General features: G+C 37.5%; 1 protein-coding gene across 9 annotated transcripts; it reads right to left on the reverse strand.

Annotated features, from left to right (window-relative positions):
• Positions 1-19: 19 nt before the first annotated feature.
• Positions 20-22,306, reverse strand: SRPRB (SRP receptor subunit beta). 9 transcript variants are annotated; one of them, XR_009155842.1, is made up of 12 exons: positions 22,086-22,306; positions 20,426-20,520; positions 20,156-20,233; positions 19,904-19,986; positions 19,425-19,561; positions 17,149-17,203; positions 15,532-15,781; positions 12,980-13,108; positions 11,972-12,050; positions 3,807-3,851; positions 3,550-3,714; positions 20-1,821 (listed from the first exon to the last, which is right to left on the reverse strand). XR_009155842.1 is itself a non-coding variant. In XM_058189321.1 (8 exons), exons 1-7 carry the CDS (start codon positions 22,219-22,221, stop codon positions 15,565-15,567), a joined length of 801 nt encoding a protein of 266 aa, XP_058045304.1. In that variant the 5' UTR covers positions 22,222-22,306; the 3' UTR covers positions 11,532-12,050; positions 15,532-15,564. The 9 variants fall into 9 exon arrangements, 4 of the variants coding, with proteins under 4 accessions (XP_058045304.1, XP_058045305.1, XP_058045302.1 ...); XR_009155845.1 differs by lacking the exon at positions 12,980-13,108 and having other exon boundaries at positions 21-1,821; XR_009155844.1 differs by lacking the exons at positions 11,972-12,050; positions 12,980-13,108 and having other exon boundaries at positions 21-1,821.
• Between the last annotated feature and the right edge of the window lie 1,042 nt (positions 22,307-23,348).

Genomic DNA, 23,348 nt, shown 5'->3' on the forward strand with positions numbered 1-23,348 from the left:
AAACAGAAATTAAACCGTAGATGTTAATTCTATTTATTTTTTGCACTAGTGATACTACAGAGTTACAAAGCCAAAACAAAAAGTTTAACAGATTGTTGGTATTAAAGAAGAATAAAGTCAGTTCTGTAGACTTTTGTCAACTTTGGGCAAATAAGTATGAAGCATTCATTTTATTTCACTGCAAGAAATTGATATTCATCAGTCATGAGTGTGGAAGGTACAGACCTTAAGGAGTTCTGTCACAAGAAAACAGAAAAAAGGTAAGAATTAAGAGACAGAACTAAATAAATTGTTCTACAATAGCACCAAGTAGCCCACAAATTGTTTAATCTTTTGCTGTTCTGAGTATTCCAAAACAGAATCCCCACTGTCCCAAGATATTGCAATGTCCTTCCTGTTGAAGACTACTTCAGCTTCAATCACAACAATACAAGAGTGAACAATAGATTTAAGCTTAATGTTAACTGCTCCAATCTTGATTGCAGAAAATATGACTTCTGTAACAGAGTTGTTAATGCTTGGAACACACTACTTGACTCTGTGGTCTCTTCTCAAAATCCCCAAAGCTTTAACCAAAAATTGTCTACTATTGACCTCACTCCATTCCTAAGAGGTCTGTAGGTCTTTAGATACTGGAACACTACTATCATGTCACCTCTAGTCCTTCTTTTCATTAAACTAGACATATCCAATTCCAGAAACTGTTTTTTAGATGTTTTAGCCTCCAGTCCCCTAATCATCTTTGTTGCTGTTCTCTGCACTATTTCTAGACCTTAAGAACAGGTATAACACATAAATTTTATTATAGGCTAACATATGTTATCTACAGGAAGGAATCCTGAACTAGAGGTGGAAAATGAGGAATGATCAACAAATGTCTTCTCACTCATCTATTTATTTATTTATTATTATTTTAATTTATATACCGCCCTTCTCCTGAAGGACTCAGGGCAGTTTACAGCCAAGTAAAACAAAGAATCACAAAAATTAAAAACATTTTTAAAAAACTAATTCAATTTGGCTAAGAAACTAAAATTTTTAATAAAAAACCCCCATTAAAACTATATTAAGCCAGCCCTGCATGACGAAATAAAAATGTCTTTAACTCGCGTCGGAAGGTCCGGAGGTCAGGAAGTTGACGTATCCCTGGAGGCAGCTCGTTCCAGAGGGCAGGAGCCCTCATAGAGAAGGCCCTCCCCCTGGGGGTCGCCAGTCGACATTGTCTGACCGACGGCATCCTGAGGAAACCTTTCCTAGGGGAGCGCACAGGTCGATGGGAGGCAATTGGTAGCAGCAGGCGGTCCCGTAAATAACCCTGTCCTATCATATTCCAAGGAACAGCAATCTACCGAAGAGCACTATAATACCCATAGTATATTTCGTTGCTGTTAGGTTTACATTTGTATTTCTGAGACAGGCCACCTTCACCACCGCTGCCTTTGCACAGTTTGCACAATGTAGACTCAAGAGGTGCACCTGGCGCACAGCTTTTGCTGAAGAATTATCTAGCATGGGATCAGAGAAAAATCATTTTAATACTTTTGTCTATATTCTTATAACATACTCCAATTGGTTGTCTACCTGATGTGTTGGATTTCAGTTGGCGTAGTCCCCAGAAAGCATGGTAAGTGCATCAGTTTGGGGGATCTAGGCAGTGGTGGGATTCAAATAATTCAACAATCAGTTCTCTGCCCTAATGACCATCTGGGTAGATGTGGCTCAGTTGTCATGTGACCATGTGGGCACGGCCAACTCAACATCACTCACATTGTAATGCCTTAGCTGTTACAATGTAATAAGGGTTAGCCAGAGAGGCAGTTTCTGTAAACAGGGAAATCAAGATTAGGCTAGAAACAACACCAGAATGTTTCCTTCCTGCCTTCCTTACAGGATTAGCCCTGTAAAGAGGAAAAAAACAAAATAAGATTTCTTCCAACAACAGGTTCCCTGAATTGCTTAGAAAGTTAACAACCGGTTCTCCCGGTGCGAACTGGCTGAATCCCACACTGGATCTAGGTCTAGCAATCTTGTAGTTACAATAAAGCTAAATATTGACAACTAGATCTACAAAATCTGGACCCAAATCCAAAATATTGTTATTGGGAAGCCCAGCCAGCTTAAAAACTTCAGAATTCTGCCTTTTCAAAATATGTAACTGACTATCACATTACAAATTAAGGAAATACCAACAGCAGAGTTCCTCAAGAGGAACTGATATGAATACAAAGAATTTGCTCTCAATCATATTAGATTAAACAGGAGAAACTGCTGGTACTTGATACAAATCATTTTCAAAGAATGACCAGCTACAATAAAAAGGATCAGTTGCAGAGGTGATAAGGTTTACCAGTTTACCTTCTGGAAAAAGTACATTTTGTGATTGGTAATGAAGCCATTTTATGAAAGGCAAGTCTTTCCATTGGTAGCCATTTTGTGAGGATACATACAAACATAGCTTCACAAATCAGAAAAACTCTGGAAGCACCTTTTCTGATTAATAAATTTTCTGAGTAATTAAAGCCTATCATAAATGTATATGTCTCTCCCAGCTACAATGGATATTTTGAGATATGTCTAACAGCACTCCAAAATTATTTGTCTCTTCTCAACTGCATTCTTCAAAATGTGAACAATGATAACTTTTAACTGAGTGCTCATGCTCTTAGTCAAAAAAATTATTAATTAGAGTTCACTTTAGTCATATTTTAAATAGTATGGAAGGATGTGCCAGAATTTTCAGAAATAAAGCAGTTAAGGCTAATCATTGAAAGAAAAAGGAATAAAAATGTTTATTTTTCATTTCATTTTCATCAGGAATTTTAGATAAAAATGAAAAATTAAATTAGGAATAGCTTTCATAATGTTCATTCACTTTCTGCTGTTCCATTTATTCCATAAATTTCAAGGTAGTAGTCTAATGTTCCAAAATTCCTTTGCACTCCTGTATTATCTTAGCAGAATACTATGTTAAGGATGGACATATACATATCTTAAGAAGCATTTTAATTAGGGGCAGGGCATGCACAATGTCTTATTTAAAAACATTTTGAGTATGAGTTTTTAATAAAGGTTCATTAAATCTCTAATGCAAAATGTCCTGTTTTGAGTACTTTGGGGAGAGCCTGAAGCTCAAAAGTAAGACATTTCACCAAAAATCTGCTCAAGACATTTTAGATCAAATGTTTTGCATATCCCTAATGGTTATGTTACTTTATTTTTTAAAAAAGAACTAAAGAAAATACTAGTGATAGTCTCTGAAATGTTATCAGGAAATGAACATAAGGCCTCTTTCCATTTATAGCCAATCATTTTTTCTTTCTTCTTTTTCCATGCAAAATACTTATTGGGGGGGAGAGAGACACAATTAATGCATAATCCTTTGGTAACCCTTTGGAACTACAGAAGCTGTTGAACTTTAGCAACTTTATGACATGTGGACTTCCATTCCAGAATTCCTCAGGCAGCATGGTTCAGAAACACTGTTTTAGAAGATGGGTGAGGTAGTAGTATAAAAAACATAAGCAACCAAATGGACATAAAGCCACTCACCAAAGTTACAGCTAAGATTATTTTGATTGTTAATGAGGCCCATGGGAATAATCCAGCCAGCAGTTCTATCAACACCGGTATGACAGGAGGTCTTTCCTCTCAGAAAAGTCCAGTTAACGTCAGTGTCACTTTTCTTAGCAACGGCTACAGCAAGGTAACCTTTAGCTGAAAACAAAAGCAGACTCAGCATTTCTCCACTGACAATTCAAATAACCTCATAGAAGGTAGGCACGGTCCAGTTCACCATTATTACCTACCTGTTACACCTTTCTTGGGATCGACGCAGGCAGAAGGATCTTCAGCTGGAATAAATAAAAATAAAAATAGCATTTGGAGAACTCACTTCAAGATCAAGCATATTCAATTTTCATCTACCTTTGTCTGGACTACAGGAAAGGTGTCTTCTACACATAGACCTAAAAGCAGATAATGTCATGCAGCAGTGATATTCAGCCGGTTCTATCCAGTTCAGATGAACCGGTAGCGGCAGCTCTGGGAGGCTCCGCCCACTCACCCAGACATCATCACATCCCATTTTTGACATTCTGCGCATGTGCGGAAGTTTCTGCGCACACATGGAGGTGCACGCTCACGTTTGCGAACCGGTAGCAAAGGTAAGTGAATACCACCTCTGATGCCAAGCATAATTACAAAATAAAGACACCATTATGAAGTGCAAGGCAACTGAACTCAAGACAAGATCTATGATCCAGGACTGGTGATGCTGGTGAACAAAAAGATGGACTCAATTTCTATCCATCTTCTTACAATTTTGCAATGGGCCATGCATATCACTATTTAGGGATGAGGTAAAAGTATTAGATCACTTGGTAAACATGACAGTGAAAAGGAGGAAAGATCATGCTTCAGCTATGATCCAAGAACAGTAGGGAGGAATGAGGTGACTTGGAACAGATTTTCCTCCCTTCAGATCAGATGCCTGAGCATCTAGGTTTTTCTTAGTCTGAAGCACAGAACTAAAATGGTATGCCATCAGAAGTCATTTTCATGCCCATAATTGTGGCTATTATCCTAATTTCATAAAATGAGAAGCAGCATATAGAAATGTATCTTTTCTAGTTTCTAAAAGGTAGTTCTCAGTTTGAAGATTTGTCAGCAGACATTCCTAAAATCCAGGTAAATCCAATTTCAGTTTAAGATCATATAGGAAGAGGAGACAGAGAAAAAGGAGATTAATAAATGAAATTAACTAGAAATAAAATTGTGGATACTGAATATCTAAATTGACTAGCTGATGACCCAGTGCTGGCCAGGTATTTTTTCATCCTAATTCCCCCCAGCCTCCTTTTTGATTATATGCGAGTATGGACATACCACAGCTCCTCCACTTGTTCTCTGGAAATACAGCCTTTCTAGGGGTCTACCCTTGTGATCTGCTACCCCAGAGACATATCTCCAAAAGACCTTTTGGATTAATTGTAAATACCCACCGTCACACTCTGCCTGGTGAACACTGGCTGGCCCTCTACTTTCCACCTCCCAGATATGGCAATTTTTTTTATTCTTATGGAAGACCGCCGGATAGCCCTGACTTTCCTGGCTCCATAGTGATGTTTTTAGAGCAGCAAGCTGAGTACACATTTCACCAATGTCAACTGCAACAACCCAACACTGTGACCTGCAGGCAACACTGCGTTTTTTCTACTGAACCGGACTAAAGGAGTGGACTATGAAAATGTTTTAAAGATGTACTCCAATGCCAATATTAAAAATGATCGAATGGTAAAGCTGTTTGTAAAAACTATAAAGGTGGGAAGGGGGCTCGGAACCAGTGCATGCAGACATGCCTGCCTTACTGTAAAATAAAGAAAAAGACTTAAAAACGTTTTTACTTGTTTCACTGTGTTTTTATTCATTTTACAAATTGAACCAGTCACCAAACCTGAGCTTACTTCTAGGATTTAATGTCCAAGGGCTAGAGGGGATGCCTGTAAACAGAAGCTTCTGAGCCCCAAAAGGGAAGGTGTTGTGACCCAGATTCCCAGACTCGGACTCCTGGAGGAGGATGATTCAGAGAGTGAGGAGGAGGAGCTGGCAAGGCCTGCTTCCCCTGGGCCCTCTCCCTCCCTGGCACCAACCCAGGAGGAGGAGGAGGGGCTGGCAAGGCCAGATTCCCCCGAGCCTTCTTCTGATTTGGCAACGCCCCAAGAACAATCTTGGCTCGATGCGAGACTGCACAGACGTGACCGGCGCGTGCAGCAGATGAAGTTTGGGGACCGGCTCAGGGAATGATGAGTCACGGAGTGACACCCACAGGGGATAAAAGAGGTGGAGCTTCTTGGCTTTTTGTGTTGGACAAAGAAATGAATTTGCGCGGGCAAACTGTTTCATGGATAGAAGAATCTGTTTGTGAATGACTCTTGCTTTATCTATAATTTTCTAGTTATCTTCAGAGATTTTGGCAGGCACGTGGGGAGACGTGGCCAGAACATCTTTGTGCCAGAAGGAATCCAGCCAAGTGTAAATAAACTTGAAGAAGGCCTTTGACTGACTTTTTGTTGGCAGCATTGGTAGGGGGAAACAGAACAGGTGGTCACAGCAGAGATGGGGCCAGTAGCAGTTTCATCCTTAACAATTAGACAATCTTTCAGCTTTTCTACTTGCTCTTTAACAGCTGTAGACCCCAATACAGAGGTTGGAACATTCACCTCAGCCATAGCATTCATAAAGTCATCCCAGCCTTTAGGTTTCTGCTTCTCAGTAGGGGCTCAGTGTTGTGAGGCTCCTTTCACCAAGTATAAAATATTAGTACCAGGAATAGGGACACCTTTGTATAAAAAGGTACTGTGATCATCCCAGGTTGAGACGTCTTGATGGTGTTTCATTTTGTTCAGAAAAACTTCCGCATTTTTCCTGTAACGGGTGCTCACATCCCTTAGGATCTCATCCGTCACTGTGTCCTGCGTCGTTGGCTGTGGCGGCTGTTCTGGTAATGTTGGAGATGGTTCTTCTGCTGGATAAATGAGATTCAATCTGTCCTTTTCAGACTCATTTTGTCTGGTCAGTCTTAGATACCTCTGCAGTACAGAATTGTAGAGCTTAATCTTGTCATCCTCATGCAAATCAGGTCTCTGAAGAATGGTCCGCGTCTCGTCACCCAAACGGTTAGTGGCTGTAACTCCCATAGTAGGTGTCCACCCGTGTAGCTGCTCCATCTGGTCCCTCAACACCAAATACATTTTCTCTGCATGGTCCATGTTTACCAGATTAATAGATTAGTCAGCAATGGTATAGCAGCCCCTAGTAATGGACCTATAAAACCACCTGACCAAAGAATAACCTGTTTCTTCTTTTTCAGAGAGAGCTTACTATCGCTCAACTTTTTAATACAGTCTTTCTTTTTAAATTTCGGTATTGTGAAGGCTTCAGAGGCAGGATACCTTTTCAAGTGTTCACAGTTATTTTGGCTATGGCCCCCACCAGGTCATCATTAGCATTGCATAAGATGGCCTTTCTCTGTTTTAGTCCGGCCTTTACTAAGATTTTTAAAACACCCCAATTCCTGCGCACCCTCTCTGACATCCTGGATGAATTGAGAATCCCTCCGTTAAAATAGTTACTTTTTACCCTTCTTTTTTATAGTGTAAACTACTGGCCATTCAGGTGGGAAGATGCCTGTTCTTAGCCTAAAAATTGTATAATGCTAACCGTGCATAAGCGGTTGTAAAACTGGCAATGAATACATTTGTACATGTTGACTTAGTAGGTTGATTTTTAGCAGCTTTCCACATTAGAACAGCTGCTTCATCGTCCACAAATTGCAGGATACAAAATATAGGGCACAAAAAGATACATAAATAATTCCTCAGGATCTGTCACCACAGACGTAGTCAGATGATTGGTTGCCTGGCCAAATTTGCCCCACAATGAGTTTAAAAACAACTTAGCAATCTGCCTTTTAGCAGGATTGACTTCAATATGTTCTAGGTGTAAGCACATCCCCTCCTTCTTTGCATAATCACAAACATAGCGGTCTTTATCTTCTTCTGTTTTGCACCAATCGGGGTACCCACTGGCCTCCTGTTTTTGACGGAGATGCATATTAATATAGCCTGAAAAGAAAGTGTTTGTCTTCCTTTTAAAATGCCAAACTTCATAGATCTCTGCAATTCTGTAGCCTTTCTCCACAGTGACATTCAATTCTACAGTGCACCATGTGCCAGTTAGGACTCTTTCTTCATCATTGTGGAGGCACTCTGTGGCTTGTTGTTTTTCTGTACAGGTTGCACACAGAATAAACATTAATTTTCCACCTGATTTATGTGGCAGTACAGGAAAGTAGAGGCCCCTTAGAAGGTACACTTTAACTTTAGCAAATCCAAAATATTGTTTTATTTCCCCAAAGTTTTGGTATATTATTTCCGGATGTCCTACTAGGTACAACTTGTTCTTGTTCACAAAGGAATATAAGCTTGTTAAATCATAATATAAGATTTGTTCCCCCTACTTTGGTTTATAGTACAGACATGTAGCATTTGTTCGACCCCCAAAAAATGCATCTCTGGGATTCAAAGGGGTTGGAAGATTACTATCTGCTAAAAAATGTTTCAAACCGTCGTTGTTCTTCAACGTATTGTTCCACTCGTGTTCCCAGATACTGCGTACTACATCCCCTACACTCTTCAGGTATTCAAAAGTCCTGTATGATGATGAACGGCCAGTTCTGAAAGAAGAAATACAGTACATTATATATTCAATTTTCAAATCATGAAACTTTTTTGGTTTCCACATTCTGCATACCCACACCATAGCATGTCTTAAGCTGTTCTGTCCTCCCACCTCACCTAGGAAGACACATGAGCAAACGATGTCTACCAGTAATTTATTTTTACAAGCCGACCTGAATCCCTTGAGCAGATGAAAGTTCTGGCAGCTATTCTCCAAATGCCTACCAAGTTTATCACCTCTAGAAACAGGAATCAGTGTATCTGTAGTCTGTTGCTGTGGCAACCAAGAGTTCAGAGTAGTCAGAAGTCATCCAAGCCTTAATTCCGAAAGATATCCCATCCAAAGCTCATGATATGCAGTTTTTGTCCATCACAGAGCCTGCAGAGCAACCCCACTTTTATCCCCTGTGGGGCATGGCTCAGTGACTCAGCAATCTCTGGCCCTTCCATACCTCTTCTTTTGCTGTGCATGCCTCTCCCTCCGACGCTGCCTGGGATCAATTCAAGATTGATCTTCATCACACCCTATTAGTGGGTGCTCCGACATGCCTTCCTCCTGGCCTTCAGCTGGAACCTGAAGCGTTGTCAGAAAGGAGGGTCCTGGAGAGGGAGGTCTTGTCAGCTCCTCCCCATCACTTTCAGAATCATCTTTCTCCGTGAGGACAGGCTCGGGAGCCGGAGTCACAACATAAGCACCAAGCCTCACTTACTCTCGATGTTAAACATTTTACACCTTTTTCTAACTCAACGGGATCTCTTTGGTGGTTCAGGTCTCACATCTATATCAAATAAATCAGACTCTGACTCTAACTTAGCATCCTTTTTATTATTTCTGTCACAAGGGTCCACTTTATTAAGCCGCCCTGAGTCTTCGGAGAAGGGCGGGATATAAATGTAAATAAAATAAATAAAATAAAATAAATAAATAAATGTTTTAAGCAGATGAGTTGGCAACTGCCTGCAAAGACCTCCTTTTTATCAGCCTTTTGAAAAGAAGGTCACACCTGGGACAGGCCTGAACATGTCCTAAGCCCTCCTGTCACAGGTACGATCATGTGTGTACACAGCTTATGACCACATACTAGTCCCCTGGGACATGCCACAACAAGCCCTGTGCCATAGTGCCATAAATAAGCATGCACATAAGTACCATATTTTATTTTTATTTTTTACATATATAGCCTGCATCCCAGGATACAAAAAGTCCTTTTGCAAAATAGTATTTTTATAACCCCTCTGTAATGTAGAAAACCTAGAACTAAGAAAAGGCGGTGTCCAAATTCATTTTTTAATTTATATTTTCCAGCTTTTTGCCACTGTCTCTGACCTATTTCAGAAAAGAAAAGCATTCATACAAAATGTTTTTTTATTTTTTGCAAAATAGCATTTTAGTTTTACATACCTGCAATGTAAAACACCCCTAGAACAAATACAGGATATTGCTCAAACTCCTTGCATTACAATAGAATAGAATAGGTACACTGAGAGCATATGCACCAAGACAAATTCCTTGTGTGTCCAATCACACTTGGCCAATAAAATTCTATTCTATTCTATTCTATTCAATAGGGCCCTGGCTCAGGAATTGAACCATAGTATGCTTACATTTACATTGATAAATCCTTTCCTAGTATGCTTACATTTACATTGATAAATCCTTTCCTAGTATGCTTACATTTACATTGATAAATCAATTCCACCATGCAGTGTGTGTAAACAGGTTTTTTAAATTAATTTTTTGCACCCCCTGCTGTTCAAACGGCAGCCAGCCCTCACTACTTCCAGTAAAAGGGGCTGATAGTTTATGATATCACAGTCCTCCGAGAGAGGGGGACCCCGGAAATGATGTTGTGCTACTTCCTGTAAAAGGGGTTGAGAGCCAGACAGGAGGGTGAGGAGCTATGATGTCACAGTCCTCTAAGGGGGGGCGGGGGGCAGAAGTGATGTCACAAAAATGGGCGAAGCTACCAACTGCTCAAAACAGCAGTCCTCCCGGGGAGGGGCGTAGTGATGTCACAAAAGGGAGCTTTTCATTATACTTAATCACACTCCTCCAACGGATTGAGGGGGGGACCCCAGAAGTGATGTTGTGCTACTTCCTATAAAAGGGGTTGAGAGCCAGAGGAGGGTGAGGGGTTATGATGTCACAGTCCTCCAACGGCAGGGGACCGGAAATGATGTCACAAAATGGGCGGATCTAACAAGTCCTAAAAACAAGTGCTCCAAGGGCGGGGGCCAGAAGTGACATCACAAAAATGAGCAGGGCTACCAACTCTTCAAAACAGCAGTTCTCCAAGGGGGGGCATAGTGATGTCACAAAAGGGGGGGTAAATAAGCTCTAAAAAAGGTATGTATTCTTACTACTTACCATAACACAATTATTGACCAAAGTAATAGAGACCATTTCAAAGTCTAATTCAAAAGAATGGCTTAAAGTACCATTAGAGCTCACTTTGGTCTCCTTACTAGTTGAAGCAGACTTACAGAGACAGTAGCAAAAACTACTGTCACAAAAAAGTAACACAAAAATACCACACTATTCTGTATGCCACTTGAACTGTGGCAAGGCTTCAGAGATGGAGCAAGAATGGATTATGTGCCTACATAGAAGCGTGAAAGAAAGGTTAAAGATAAAGGACCAAATAGGAATAGGAATTACTACATTAGAAAAGATTGCATTTTTGTGAAAAGTTTGAGAAAAAGGAATGTGACAAAGAGCAGGACAAACAAAACTGCTTGGAAGTCAGAGAGATCGACTACCATGATGCTGCAGTGGAAATGGGAGTGCTGTTTGGGACAGACTCTTATGAAAAATAGCTCCTTTTCAAAAAGAAATTGTAGGAAGAATAGAGACATTTTATCAAGAAGTATCAGAAAATAAAGATTGGGCCTTGTGGCCACTCTCCTCAGAATCTAATTTGGAAGATAGTAATCCTCATGTTAGACAGGAGATAGATTCAATGCAACAGTGTTGCAAGCTTTGTAAGACTTCTTCGACAACCACAAACCACCCAAAGCAAATTAGATTTGCTTTCGGTGTTCACGTACAGTCTTATGTTCTCATACAGTCAAAAATGTTTCAGCTGGTAGAAGTGACAACCAGTCACAACTGTGATTCTAGAAGGAGACGTGGAGCAATATCATGTAATACTGTTTATTTGGTCAATGACATTCAAAATTTAAAAAACACAATACAAAGGTAAAATCAAATTGATGAGATAAAGTATTAACATAACAAAGATAAAATAAGAAATAAAATGAAACATAACCTACTATAATAGTGTGTTAATTACCCATGCCAGTGTAAATATAAAATATTGCAATCTGTGAGGAAATATATAGAGAGAGCACCTGAAATAAGATAGCTAGTACGTATTAAATCTGACAATGAATAAAACAGAAGTAATTATCTTTCTAACTAATTATGCCTTATTTTTACCTCAGAAACACAGAATTTGGCTACCATATGAATAATAAAAGGTTTTGAATCTTCTTGAAGATTATTTACTTAGATATTGTCTAGTTTTCCTGGAAATTTATATAACGGGAGCAGAATATAAGCAGTCCTTATATCCCTGTACAATTTAAAATGTAATAATAGATGCAAATCTCCTTGGAAAAAACCAAGTATGATAGTAACTAATTAAAAAAATATGTTGTAGTAGAATCTTTATTTTTCTGTATGATCTTAGCTGTACATTAATTGTACATTAATAATCAAATCTTATAGTTACCTAATTGAGAAAACAAAGACAATTCTGTACCAGTAAAGGAGGAGGTGTCTTTCATACAACATCAGAAATATTAGATTATCTGTGGAAAAGAAAGCCAAAAACATATTATGCCATCTAGCTAAAATTGTAAGTTGTTATTCCAACATATTTGGCTGCAGAAGTTGAAGAAATGTGGTTCTGATAAATATGTACACAGATTAGCAACAGTAAACCCATATAGATAAATCCCCAAAAGATTAGGGAGAAAAAGAATGAATAAGAGAAAACTCTTTCACCAAGTAGAATATTTGCTTACTCAAAATTCTTAGCAAAGAGTGCTCCCAAACATCATCACAGGCATGATGATATCTGGGAGCCATTATTCCATCTCTTATCATACTTTTTGTTTGTGAAGACAGCAATAAAATTCCCCCAGATGAACAATGAAGTTGAATAATAAAAACTTAAGTCTAAAAACACTCTAGTTAAATTAAGCCAGGGGACCAAGCTTAATGGAACAGCAGTATTCCAGGAATTAAAGTGACATCACAGCCTGATACATAAAACTACAGTATTTGCAAAGTGAGACACAAGTGGAGGAATCATTGGCAAATATTTAAAATTTAGAGGTTCTGCCCTCTTCAGGCCATTTGCATTAACTAAAGAAATCACAGAAAACACAGAAATTCAGAGAAAACACAAAACTAAAGTTCAACATAGCTGAGCTGAAGAGCTTTCAAAGAAGAGTTTCTATAGCACTCCCCAGAGCAATTTACAGAAATCACATAATGGAGAGTCTCCCACAGAATTGACAGTTGAGAAGAAAAAGACTATAGATAAAAAATGAAGAAGAAACAGTCTCATTGGGACCATCTTTCATTGGAATTGGTAGAATAATTGAACTTAGATTTATTTATTAATTTTATTGGCTGCCCATTTTACAACACAGCAACTGTGGGCAGCTTACAATATTAAAAAGATAAAAACCATATAAATACTCCAAAAATAAAAAAATACAAAATACAATACCTAAAAGATGGGGAGGGAGAGAGGGAGTGGGATGAGTGGTAGGGGAGATGGGATCTGATATTATCTACCACTCCCAATATGGAGCCCCTCCTTTGGAGTCCCAAGCCAACTGGCAGTGTCTTTACGCTCCTGGTTATAAATGACAATAAAGGTAACTAAATATATAAATATATCAGAGCTTATTTTTAATAAAGCAGAATCTCCATGCAAATGTTCTTAGCACCATTAACAAATCCTTTAAAAAAAATTAAAATGCTACCTTCAATTGGCAAATACATATTGGACGAATAAAACTATGGGAATAGTTTCCTACTGCAATGGAAAAATATTTTTATTTACTTTTATTCCAGTAATTACTTAAATACAGAAGCAGACAATATATATATCTTTCATAAGATGCTGTTTCCACATATCTGTGCCTTGTAATTCTGCCTTTGTAAATTCACATTAAAATATATATAGGGTATTTTTATTGCTACGTTTAAAGCATTTGTATTCTAACATGTAATCCAGCATTTCTCAAACCTGAAGGGTTCTCTTTAAACCCAAAACTCTGCAGTAGACAGATTTTAATATTGATTGTAACCATGATATAATTTTTTACATATTGCAATTTGACACTGCTCGAGGAATTAACGTTTACATCCTATAACAAATTAAATTCTACAACATCACTGTTACTTCCTTTTCCGCCTCCCTGCCCAATTACAATTTAGAACTGAAGTACAAAAAAATGTACAGTAACTCCTGTTAAAATACATCTTTTAACCCTATAGAATTTTGTAGCAAGTTGTAAGACTTTCACAAGCAAAAATAACCATGCTTAAACATGCACTCTGAACAATGCATTCACACATTCTATTAAAAGAAAATGTGACAGAAAATCAGAGGCATGTTAGGCAAATATCTTTATTTGTAGACATAAATAATAATGTAAAATGTGTGGGTCTCTACGCCTTTGCAGCTTGTCCAAGGACAATGTGGGCCATAGGCCTCATTGCAAGCAGAGTTCTCATGAACTCTGCCATGATTTATTTATCACTTTTATTCTGGATTTGGCAAAAAGCTTATGAAATAAAAGCAAAAGAGCACAACTCCATTCCTAAGCTCAAACATAGTTTAGAGACATGGCCTTGAAGTTCTATTTGCAAGTCACCTATGCACAAAAAGCTATTTCTAAGTCTATACTTCAGAGCAAATCGTGAAGCTACTAATACTGATTTTTGTGGGATATACATAAATCTTAGGGACCAATTCATACAATTTAAGAAAAACAATTTAATAGAACTTGGTTTTTAGTAACAAGTACAGGACAGAAAAGATTTACATTAAGCATTCAAAACAATAATTCAAAGAGTTTTCTGTGTATGTATCACTTTTTTTTACAGACAATATTTTTGGGAAATGCAACCCATCAAGAAAAAGTATCATGTCCAGTTTGTGACACACTAAAAAAATTCTAAGTTACCTATTTCTGCTGTAAAAAGTATGGCATATAAAATACACTGAAACAAGAATATAACTGAGAACAGTTACATCTTGTTTGATAGAGAACCACAGGTACACAATTCTAATGGTTACTCCTCCTCTTGAACATTGAACATTCTACAGAAACATATTTCAAGAGCTGATGGAAATCACATGTCTTAAAGCACTAATGGAAGATTTAAATCTACTAAAATATAATATGCTCAAAAGGGAGCATGTTACATTTTCGTAGATTTACAAACTTGGCATTCTCTTTCCATGAAGATGCTACATCATTTAACATTTGCTAAGAAGTTAGTAATCCAACCAAATGTGTATCAGACAAAGAATAGGGAAGTGTCTTATTAGAAGTACAGTTTAAATACTGAAATAACATCACAGAGAAAGGAAGGAAGGAAGGAAGGAAGGAAGGAAGGAAGGAAGGAAGGAAGGAGGGAAGGAAGGAGGGAAGGAAGGAAGGAGGGAAGGAAGGAAAGTTCAATCAATTTTTAGAAGCAAAACAACACATATCAAGTGATAGGATGGCCACATTGCTAGGCATTGCACAGAAAATTGGAAGTAGTTACCTATTACTTCTTTTTAGAAGTCTATTACTATAGTTACAACACTAAATTCTACTCATTCCAGAGTGCTATAAACTTTTTAGAAAATGAAAGAATAAAATAACAAGTTGATATGGATCACAAGCATCTTGGATGAGAAGAGTATTGGAAGGAAAACAGAAGCAAAGGAATTTGAAGCTAGGGCATGATCCTTTTCATTTTGAGACTTGTGTGTAACAAGGATTCTCCTTTTTAAGGAGTCTTTTCCCTTTAGGGAAAGTAGGAAAATTATTTACAAGAAGAATGGGAAGCAGAAAAGGGGTTACACTTTGCCAGACTATATTTAAAGAACAAGGATACTTCAGCAGAGCCTTTCTGTGAACAATGAATAAAAAATAAAAACTTCCCTGAGCAAGAGACTGAATATCCTCACCATTGCTACAAGCTCCAAGTGTGCATTTTTTCCTAGCCAAACTGCTATTTAAAACTCTATTAAATTGCATGTCCCATTCCAATACCTACTCTTCCCAAGGCTTGTTCTTTACCACCTTCTTCTCAGGCAATTTTTGCTAGCCATTTTTCCAAGTCATTAATGTCAGCACTACCCTCCTCTCCCTTGTTTCCTCTGGCACTACATTCAATAAATTCAACTTTCATGGGCAGCTGAGAGAAGTCAAACTCCTTTCCCTTCTTCCCAAGCTGAATGACAGATCCTGAGCTTGAACTATCCATGGTACTTGGGGCAGCAGAAAGGGTCACTCGTAAGGTATTACTGTAAAAAAAAAAAAGAACAAACTTAGACAGATAGAATGGGTCTGTATAAAATCAACAATTGGCATTGTGGGCAAGTTGCACAATCTTTAGAGAGAGATGTATGAAACTAGCTAATATGGGTAGGATCACAACTTCACTACAACCAAACTATTATCTGTTTTATTGTTTTTTTCCTCTTTAAAACGTAGCTTTTAGGATAAAGGTTTGTTCTGCTTGTGGATTGGTGGTTGGAGGATGAACCTTTACCCTTATCCTACACCCGAGCTACAGATATTCATTGCATAACTTTTACTTTAATTTATTTTCATGTTTTGTTGGGTATACTGTTTTTAAAAGTGCTTTCTTGTAAGTCACTCTGAGCTGCCCAAGAGAAAGCAAGGCACAGAAATAAATAAAAAAGATGAATGATCCATCTTTGGGAAAAGGATCTAATTTAGATCATAGATATTTGTAGCCAAAACACACAGAAATTTGGCAACAGTAAATGATAATTAAATTAAAGTTTCAATAATTGGTCAAGCCATTGAATTCTTTAATTGTACTTTAGGAAAAGGAGAAAAGGAGGACAAAGTGACATTTTCCTCTCAGCAACATCTTTGCAATATGTTGTCAGTTCTGGTGATAATCAAAAATAAGATTATAATAATTCAGGGTTTAGCTTTAAGGATTAATTTAAAGTTCAACAAAGGAAAACACCTTTTTGTGTGTTACATCTGCTGAGAAATTTAATTTAAAAACACATTATGGCTTTACTTTAAATGTTCCTTATTTTAATGGATGGGAGAAACTCAGGTATATACGTGGGAAAAGAAAGTATCCATTGTTATTTTTCAATATGAACTATATAGTATGCATAAAACTATAATTTTCCATTCAGGTTAGAAAAGAAATACATTTTTGTAAAATTGGATATTGTAGGGACTAAATGTAGGAACTCAGTTACACCCTTTCAGGAAGGAGACAATGGCAAACCATTTCTAAAATCTTGTCAAGAAAACTTCAGGGACCTCTCTAGGAGTCAACAAAAAATCAATGGCAAGGGAGAGAGGAAGGGAGGACACGAGATACTAAATCAAGAATAATTTGAATAAATTTTGAAAGCAATCTTTTAAAAATATACTCCATCTAATAGACTTGATTAAATTAATATGTATGTTGCTATTTAAAACTCTAGCTCATGCATCAGAACAGTTTGGAAATTTTACAGGCAAGATCGGTTTTATTTTTCATTGCTCAATGTTACTTTCCACTGTGCCTTCAAACATGAAAATAATTTTTAAAATATCATCACTACTGGGCAGTAACCTTGCACATAAGGAAAGATGCATGAGGGCGACCCCTGATAAGCTGGACCTTTGAACTTACAGTTCTCTTTCCAGTTGCTGCTGTATGAGCTTAGAAGATTTTGCCATTGTAACATCTATGGAAGAAATAAGGGGAAAAAATATTAATACTGTGCTACAGATAACAATGGCTTGATACATTTGAAGGAACTGTCTAAAAGCTAATGACACTGCAAGGCCTCTGAACTCTAGGGGGGTGCATTCCAAAGAAACTGGAGGGTAGTCAGAGAAGGCTTAATCTGAATTATAATCAGGCAAGCTGATGAAGGCAAATCTTCTCAGATAATTGCAAGAAATTGGGGCGTGCATAAGAGCACAATAGTGCCTACCGTTCCTGTCCTATTGTTCCCTTCATTATGTCAAATTAATATAGTTGATGCATATTTTTTTTACTTATATATTTTCTTCAATACATATTGTTTTATCTATGACAATTGTTTGTGTATACTGTTGTGACAAAATAAAATAAAAAAAAAAGATGAATGATCCATCTTTGGGAAAAGGATCTAATTTAGATCATAGATATTTGTAGCCAAAACACACAGAAATTTGGCAACAGTAAATGATAATTAAATTAAAGTTTCAATAATTGGTCAAGCCATTGAATTCTTTAATTGTACTTTAGGAAAAGGAGAAAAGGAGGACAAAGTGACATTTTCCTCTCAGCAACATCTTTGCAATATGTTGTCAGTTCTGGTGATAATCAAAAATAAGATTATAATGATTCAGGGTTTAGCTTTAAGGATTAATTTAAAGTTCAACAAAGGAAAACACCTTTTTGTGTGTTACATCTGCTGAGAAATTTAATTTAAAAACACATTATGGCTTTACTTTAAATGTTCCTTATTTTAATGGATGGGAGAAACTCAGGTATATACGTGGGAAAAGAAAGTATCCATTGTTATTTTTCAATATGAACTATATAGTATGCATAAAACTATAATTTTCCATTCAGGTTAGAAAAGAAATACATTTTTGTAAAATTGGATATTGTAGGGACTAAATGTAGGAACTCAGTTACACCCTTTCAGGAAGGAGACAATGGCAAACCATTTCTAAAATCTTGTCAAGAAAACTTCAGGGACCTCTCTAGGAGTCAACAAAAAATCAATGGCAAGGGAGAGAGGAAGGGAGGACACCGAGATACTAAATCAAGAATAATTTGAATAAATTTTGAAAGCAATCTTTTAAAAATATACTCCATCTAATAGACTTGATTAAATTAATATGTATGTTGCTATTTAAAACTCTAGCTCATGCATCAGAACAGTTTGGAAATTTTACAGGCAAGATCGGTTTTATTTTTCATTGCTCAATGTTACTTTCCACTGTGCCTTCAAACATGAAAATAATTTTTAAAATATCATCACTACTGGGCAGTAACCTTGCACATAAGGAAAGATGCATGAGGGCGACCCCTGATAAGCTGGACCTTTGAACTTACAGTTCTCTTTCCAGTTGCTGCTGTATGAGCTTAGAAGATTTTGCCATTGTAACATCTATGGAAGAAATAAGGGGAAAAAATATTAATACTGTGCTACAGATAACAATGGCTTGATACATTTGAAGGAACTGTCTAAAAGCTAATGACACTGCAAGGCCTCTGAACTCTAGGGGGGTGCATTCCAAAGAAACTGGAGGGTAGTCAGAGAAGGCTTAATCTGAATTATAATCAGGCAAGCTGATGAAGGCAAATCTTCTCAGATAATTGCAAGAAATTGGGGCGTGCATAAGAGCACAATAGTGCCTACCGTTCCTGTCCTATTGTTCCCTTCATTATGTCAAATTAATATAGTTGATGCATATTTTTTTTACTTATATATTTTCTTCAATACATATTGTTTTATCTATGACAATTGTTTGTGTATACTGTTGTGACAAAATAAAATAAAAAAATAAAAATAAAAATGGGGAAAGTCACACAACTATTACTTCCATACACAGTCATCACTCAGCTCCTAAAAGAGCAGTTACTAAACCCTGAATTCATCACTGCAACACGGTGGCTTTGTAAGAGGTTGGTGATATCCATCCAGATATGTAAATATTAGTTATATTTGTATCTAGCTAGTTGGCTGAGTTCGTAAACCACCATTAAAATAAACCATGATTTCCCATAATAGGATCCAAATTTCAGAAACAGATAAAAGCTGTAAATTAGTTTACCAAGATTGACAAAAACTAGTTTCCAAATGTGCACTTATTCTATATCTTATGAAAGGAAAATACTAATCAGAATAAACATTTTAAAGTATATGTAAATGAAGGCCGGCTTATTTCAAAGATGATAGGCTTTACCTTGTTTGTTGCAGACTATTAAGAGGGGAGGTGCATTTTTCAGAATTGTGTTGTCAGTCAGGAGCTGGTACAGAAATTCTGCCACGTCTTTCATCTCCCGTTGGAAAGCGACACTATCCACAACAAACACAATTGCCCTATACAAAAAAAGCAGTGCATATTAACTTCAATTGGTATATCAGCAAAATAAACAATTCCCTCTCCACAATACAAAACTGCTTATAATCAGCACTTTTCCCACTCTAAGTTTTGATACTGTCAAAATTTGCTATCTTAATGTGAATTGTTTTGTTTTGAAACTCTTCTCTTCTCCAATTAGCAGGACAGAATAGTTTAGAAAACGAGAGACAGGTGAACAAAATCCAACGAATGAGATGCACATATTTCATCACATCCTTTTTTTATTTGCAGCAATCCTAAAAGTCTATACACCAGTAATGTCCTGAAAATACTAATAGAATCATTCTTTTGAAACTTACCTAGCTGCAGCCTTGAACCTATCCAGGAACTGAAGCCTCAAGCTCTCATGGCCAGGAAGGTCAATTAAAGTCACATTCCTATTCTATAGGAGAAGCAATAAATATTTATCATGGAACAATTTTAGGCAGTATTTTGCTTAGGCTTATACATTTTTATTGCCTTCTACCATTATTGAGTTTATTTCAAACGAATAACAATCCTTTCACATATGCATACATATATACCACAATATGTAACATTTTCATCCTTACCTTGTCATTTTTTGTTCTGTACAAGGCAGAACCATCGGTTATGGAAGTCTGAGTATTTCGGAAATTTCCTGTTAAGAGCTATGGAAATCAAAAGAAAGAAGACAAAATTAAATATTCTCAGTAAAATTACCGATCTAATGCTTTCAAAGGCTTCAAAAGCAAGAAGAAATAAAAAGTAAGTTTAATCTTCCAATTACATGAAAAAAATTACAACAAAATATTATTCTAAAAGATACAGTCTAAAAGAAATTGTGAAAGAAACTTGCATACCCTAACAAACAGAAGAGTTTTTCCTGAGTCACACAGACCAGCCAGAAGCACTGCTGTCCGACTGCTCTTTCTTGCTTGGAAAACTTTCCAAAGTACTGAAAAAGACAAGCAATAACTAAGCTATATGCATAAATAACATTGCCATCCATGAAAATTTTTTGATTCATGCAATGTCTAAAACAGTGGTGGATTTCAACTGGTGTAACAACCAGTTTGCTTCGCGCACGTGAATTAAATATTCTGGAATGACCAAGTCAAAGTCTTTATCTTCATCTTGTATAGAAATATTGTGGAAATGGGCAGTTCATGCAAGGAGGTCCACCAGCATTCCTTTGAAGCTGTTCTCTAAGAAGGAATGAGCTAAAATTCTTCCAAATCAACATGCAAAACTGATCAACATTTAGTTGCAGTTATTGATGCCTAAAGGTGATATATCAGTTAAGATTCACATATGAGATGTGGGATATTTTTGTCACACAAAGATATGTAGCTCTGAATCATTTTAAAATATACAAATATGTTTTTCACTCATTGAACTGGATTTATCTAGTTTTTAGTAAAGAGCAGATCACATTTAATATCACATCTATGGTATGTAGAAATATAGAATATTCAGAAAGTTTTATAAACGTTTAAGTACCATTGTAGTAGGATAGCAGTTCATTCAAAATAACATTAAATTCAATGATAAAATACATTACTTTGACAGAGTTACACATTACAATTATCTTGTCAGATATCAAAAGCCTTTTGTCAATTAAATTTGCCTACTTCTCATTTTCTAAATTTGCCCACAAACTCTCTTTCTCCTGCACTTTCATCAAATATTATAAAACCCTCACAATCAAATCCAAAGCAATTTACACCAGCCTGAGGGGTTGCCAGATGTGTTTTATCAGATTACTTATTTTCCCAGCCATTTTATTTTGACAGCGGAAGACTGTTTGGAATCAATTGCTAGAAAGAGGTGGGGGGGAAACGGGACCCCAGAAAAATAAGTTGACAAGGAACATAGCTTTTGCCAAACTCCCCCAAATCAGTCAATTAATAGCAGTCCTCAATTTATTTAATCAAATTAATCAAATGAAAAGAAGAAGTTCAAATGTAAGACATTTGGGAGCAATCTACTCCCAAATGTCTTACATTTGAACATTTCCAGACATTCCCCAAACATGGCAAGATGTTTCTCTACAATAGCATAGTATAGTATAGTCTCTATTGTCATTGTACATCATGTATACCAGGGGTTTCCAACCTTTGCAACTTAAAGCCTGGAGGACTTCAACTCCCAGAATCCCCCAGCCAGCTTTGCTGGCTGGGGAATTCTGGGAGTTGAAGTCCTCCAGGCTTAAAGTTGCAAAAGTTGGAGACCCCTGATATATACAACGAAATTGATTTAGCCTCTCTGGTGCAATCCATAACAGAATCTAGGGCACATTTCTTAATAACCTACCCAGTTTGTCCTCTTCATCTCTACATGACCCACTGCCACCTACCTTCAGATAACCATGCTGTAGGCCAGTCTTGCGATTGTGATTTAAAGGGCCAGAGCGATGAAAGGCTCCGCGTCACTAGGAGAGCCCGGCTCACCTTCCATTCCCAGCTTTCTGCGCCGCTGGGAAGCAATCGCCGGGCAGGGCTAAGGCGCGCTGAAACTCACCCAGAACCAAGACGACGAACACGGCCACCGCCACCGAGATCAGGAACCGGACCTGCGCCACGTCCTGGGCCGGCAGGGGCGCATCTTGGGGAGGGGGAAACCCCTCGCGCTGGGGCGTCACTTTCACACCATTCATGCTGAGCCGCTCGACACGCGTGACAGCTCAATAAGTCTAATGTAGCGACGTGTCCAGTTATGGAATCGTCAACTTCCGGTTTCTACAGCAGGTGGCTGGCTACTGGAGCAGAGGAACATGTTCCAAGAGATTTATGGGAACTGTAGTTCACTCATCTTCAAGTAAGGGGAAAAAAAACACACCACAAAGAGGGGTATAATTACATTGGACTACAGCGCCCAGAATTCCTAGCGAAGAAACAGTGCTAGCGAGACGCGGAAGCTTGTTCTAAATGTAAAACATTAATTGAAGGGAACAGAATCATCAGAATTTTTTAATATTATACCCAAAATCAGAGTTTGGGAGATGATCCAGATTTAAACATTCGAAGATGAATTTATTAGCCCATTTCATTCGGCATGGAAAGTGTTGGCAGATTTATAAAAACTATAGAAGATGAAATGGGGAGCATTTAAAACGCTTTGTTAGTGCAATTGATCATTGTCCACGCGATGATGATCTTGATCATGACTCTTGAAAAACCGGGGCGAGAATAATATTTCTGCTCCGTGGGTCATCTCGTACTCTACTGACAGAAGTTGACGGAAATGGTTATTAAATTTTGTTTCCAACACAATAATGAGAGTGTTTTTACTAAGTTCAAAATAAACTGGTGTAAATCCCACATTATATTGCTACCTCTGTAATGGTAGCATGTCTATTCCGTCCTGAATTGAGTAATAATTTTAATTTAAATATTCAAAGTGCTCTGAAGTGACTTTCAGAGCTGTTTATCAGTCTGATGTTTTTTTTAAAAAAATGCTCGGTCAGAAGAGAGGGGAAAAACAAGATGTTTATCTAAAACGTATTGACTACAATGTTCCAATATGTCATACACTATGTAATATGCAAATATTAAAGGTAGAGCACTAATCCTACATCATCTTCTTTCCTTTAATTTCTTTTTATATGCAACTAGATGAAAAAATCTGAGGAAACCCCAAAGCTTACTCAGGGTTTTATGACATCTAAACCAGGGGTGCTCAAACTTTTTAAACTAGGTGAATTCATGGTCCCTTAGACTGTTGGGGGACCAGACTGGCTGGATGGGTGTGGCTAGGTCATGTGACTAGGTGGGCGTGGCCAAT

Source organism: Ahaetulla prasina, chromosome 6 (genome assembly GCF_028640845.1).
Source record: "Ahaetulla prasina isolate Xishuangbanna chromosome 6, ASM2864084v1, whole genome shotgun sequence".
Lineage (NCBI taxonomy): Eukaryota > Metazoa > Chordata > Lepidosauria > Squamata > Colubridae > Ahaetulla > Ahaetulla prasina.

What these genes read in the sequence shown, in the direction of transcription:
- SRPRB (XM_058189321.1), bottom strand. Translation starts at nt 22,221, where the DNA reads ATGAATGGTGTGAAAGTGACGCCCCAGCGCGAGGGGTTTCCCCCTCCC. An exon ending in GTTCGTCGTCTTGGTTCTGG is followed by an intron (nt 20,521 to 22,085) that starts GTGAGTTTCAGC and finishes TGTCTTTTTCAG; the next exon opens with TACTTTGGAAAGTTTTCCAA. An exon ending in AATAGTCTGCAACAAACAAG is followed by an intron (nt 17,204 to 19,424) that starts GTAAAGCCTATC and finishes TTTCTTCCATAG; the next exon opens with ATGTTACAATGGCAAAATCT.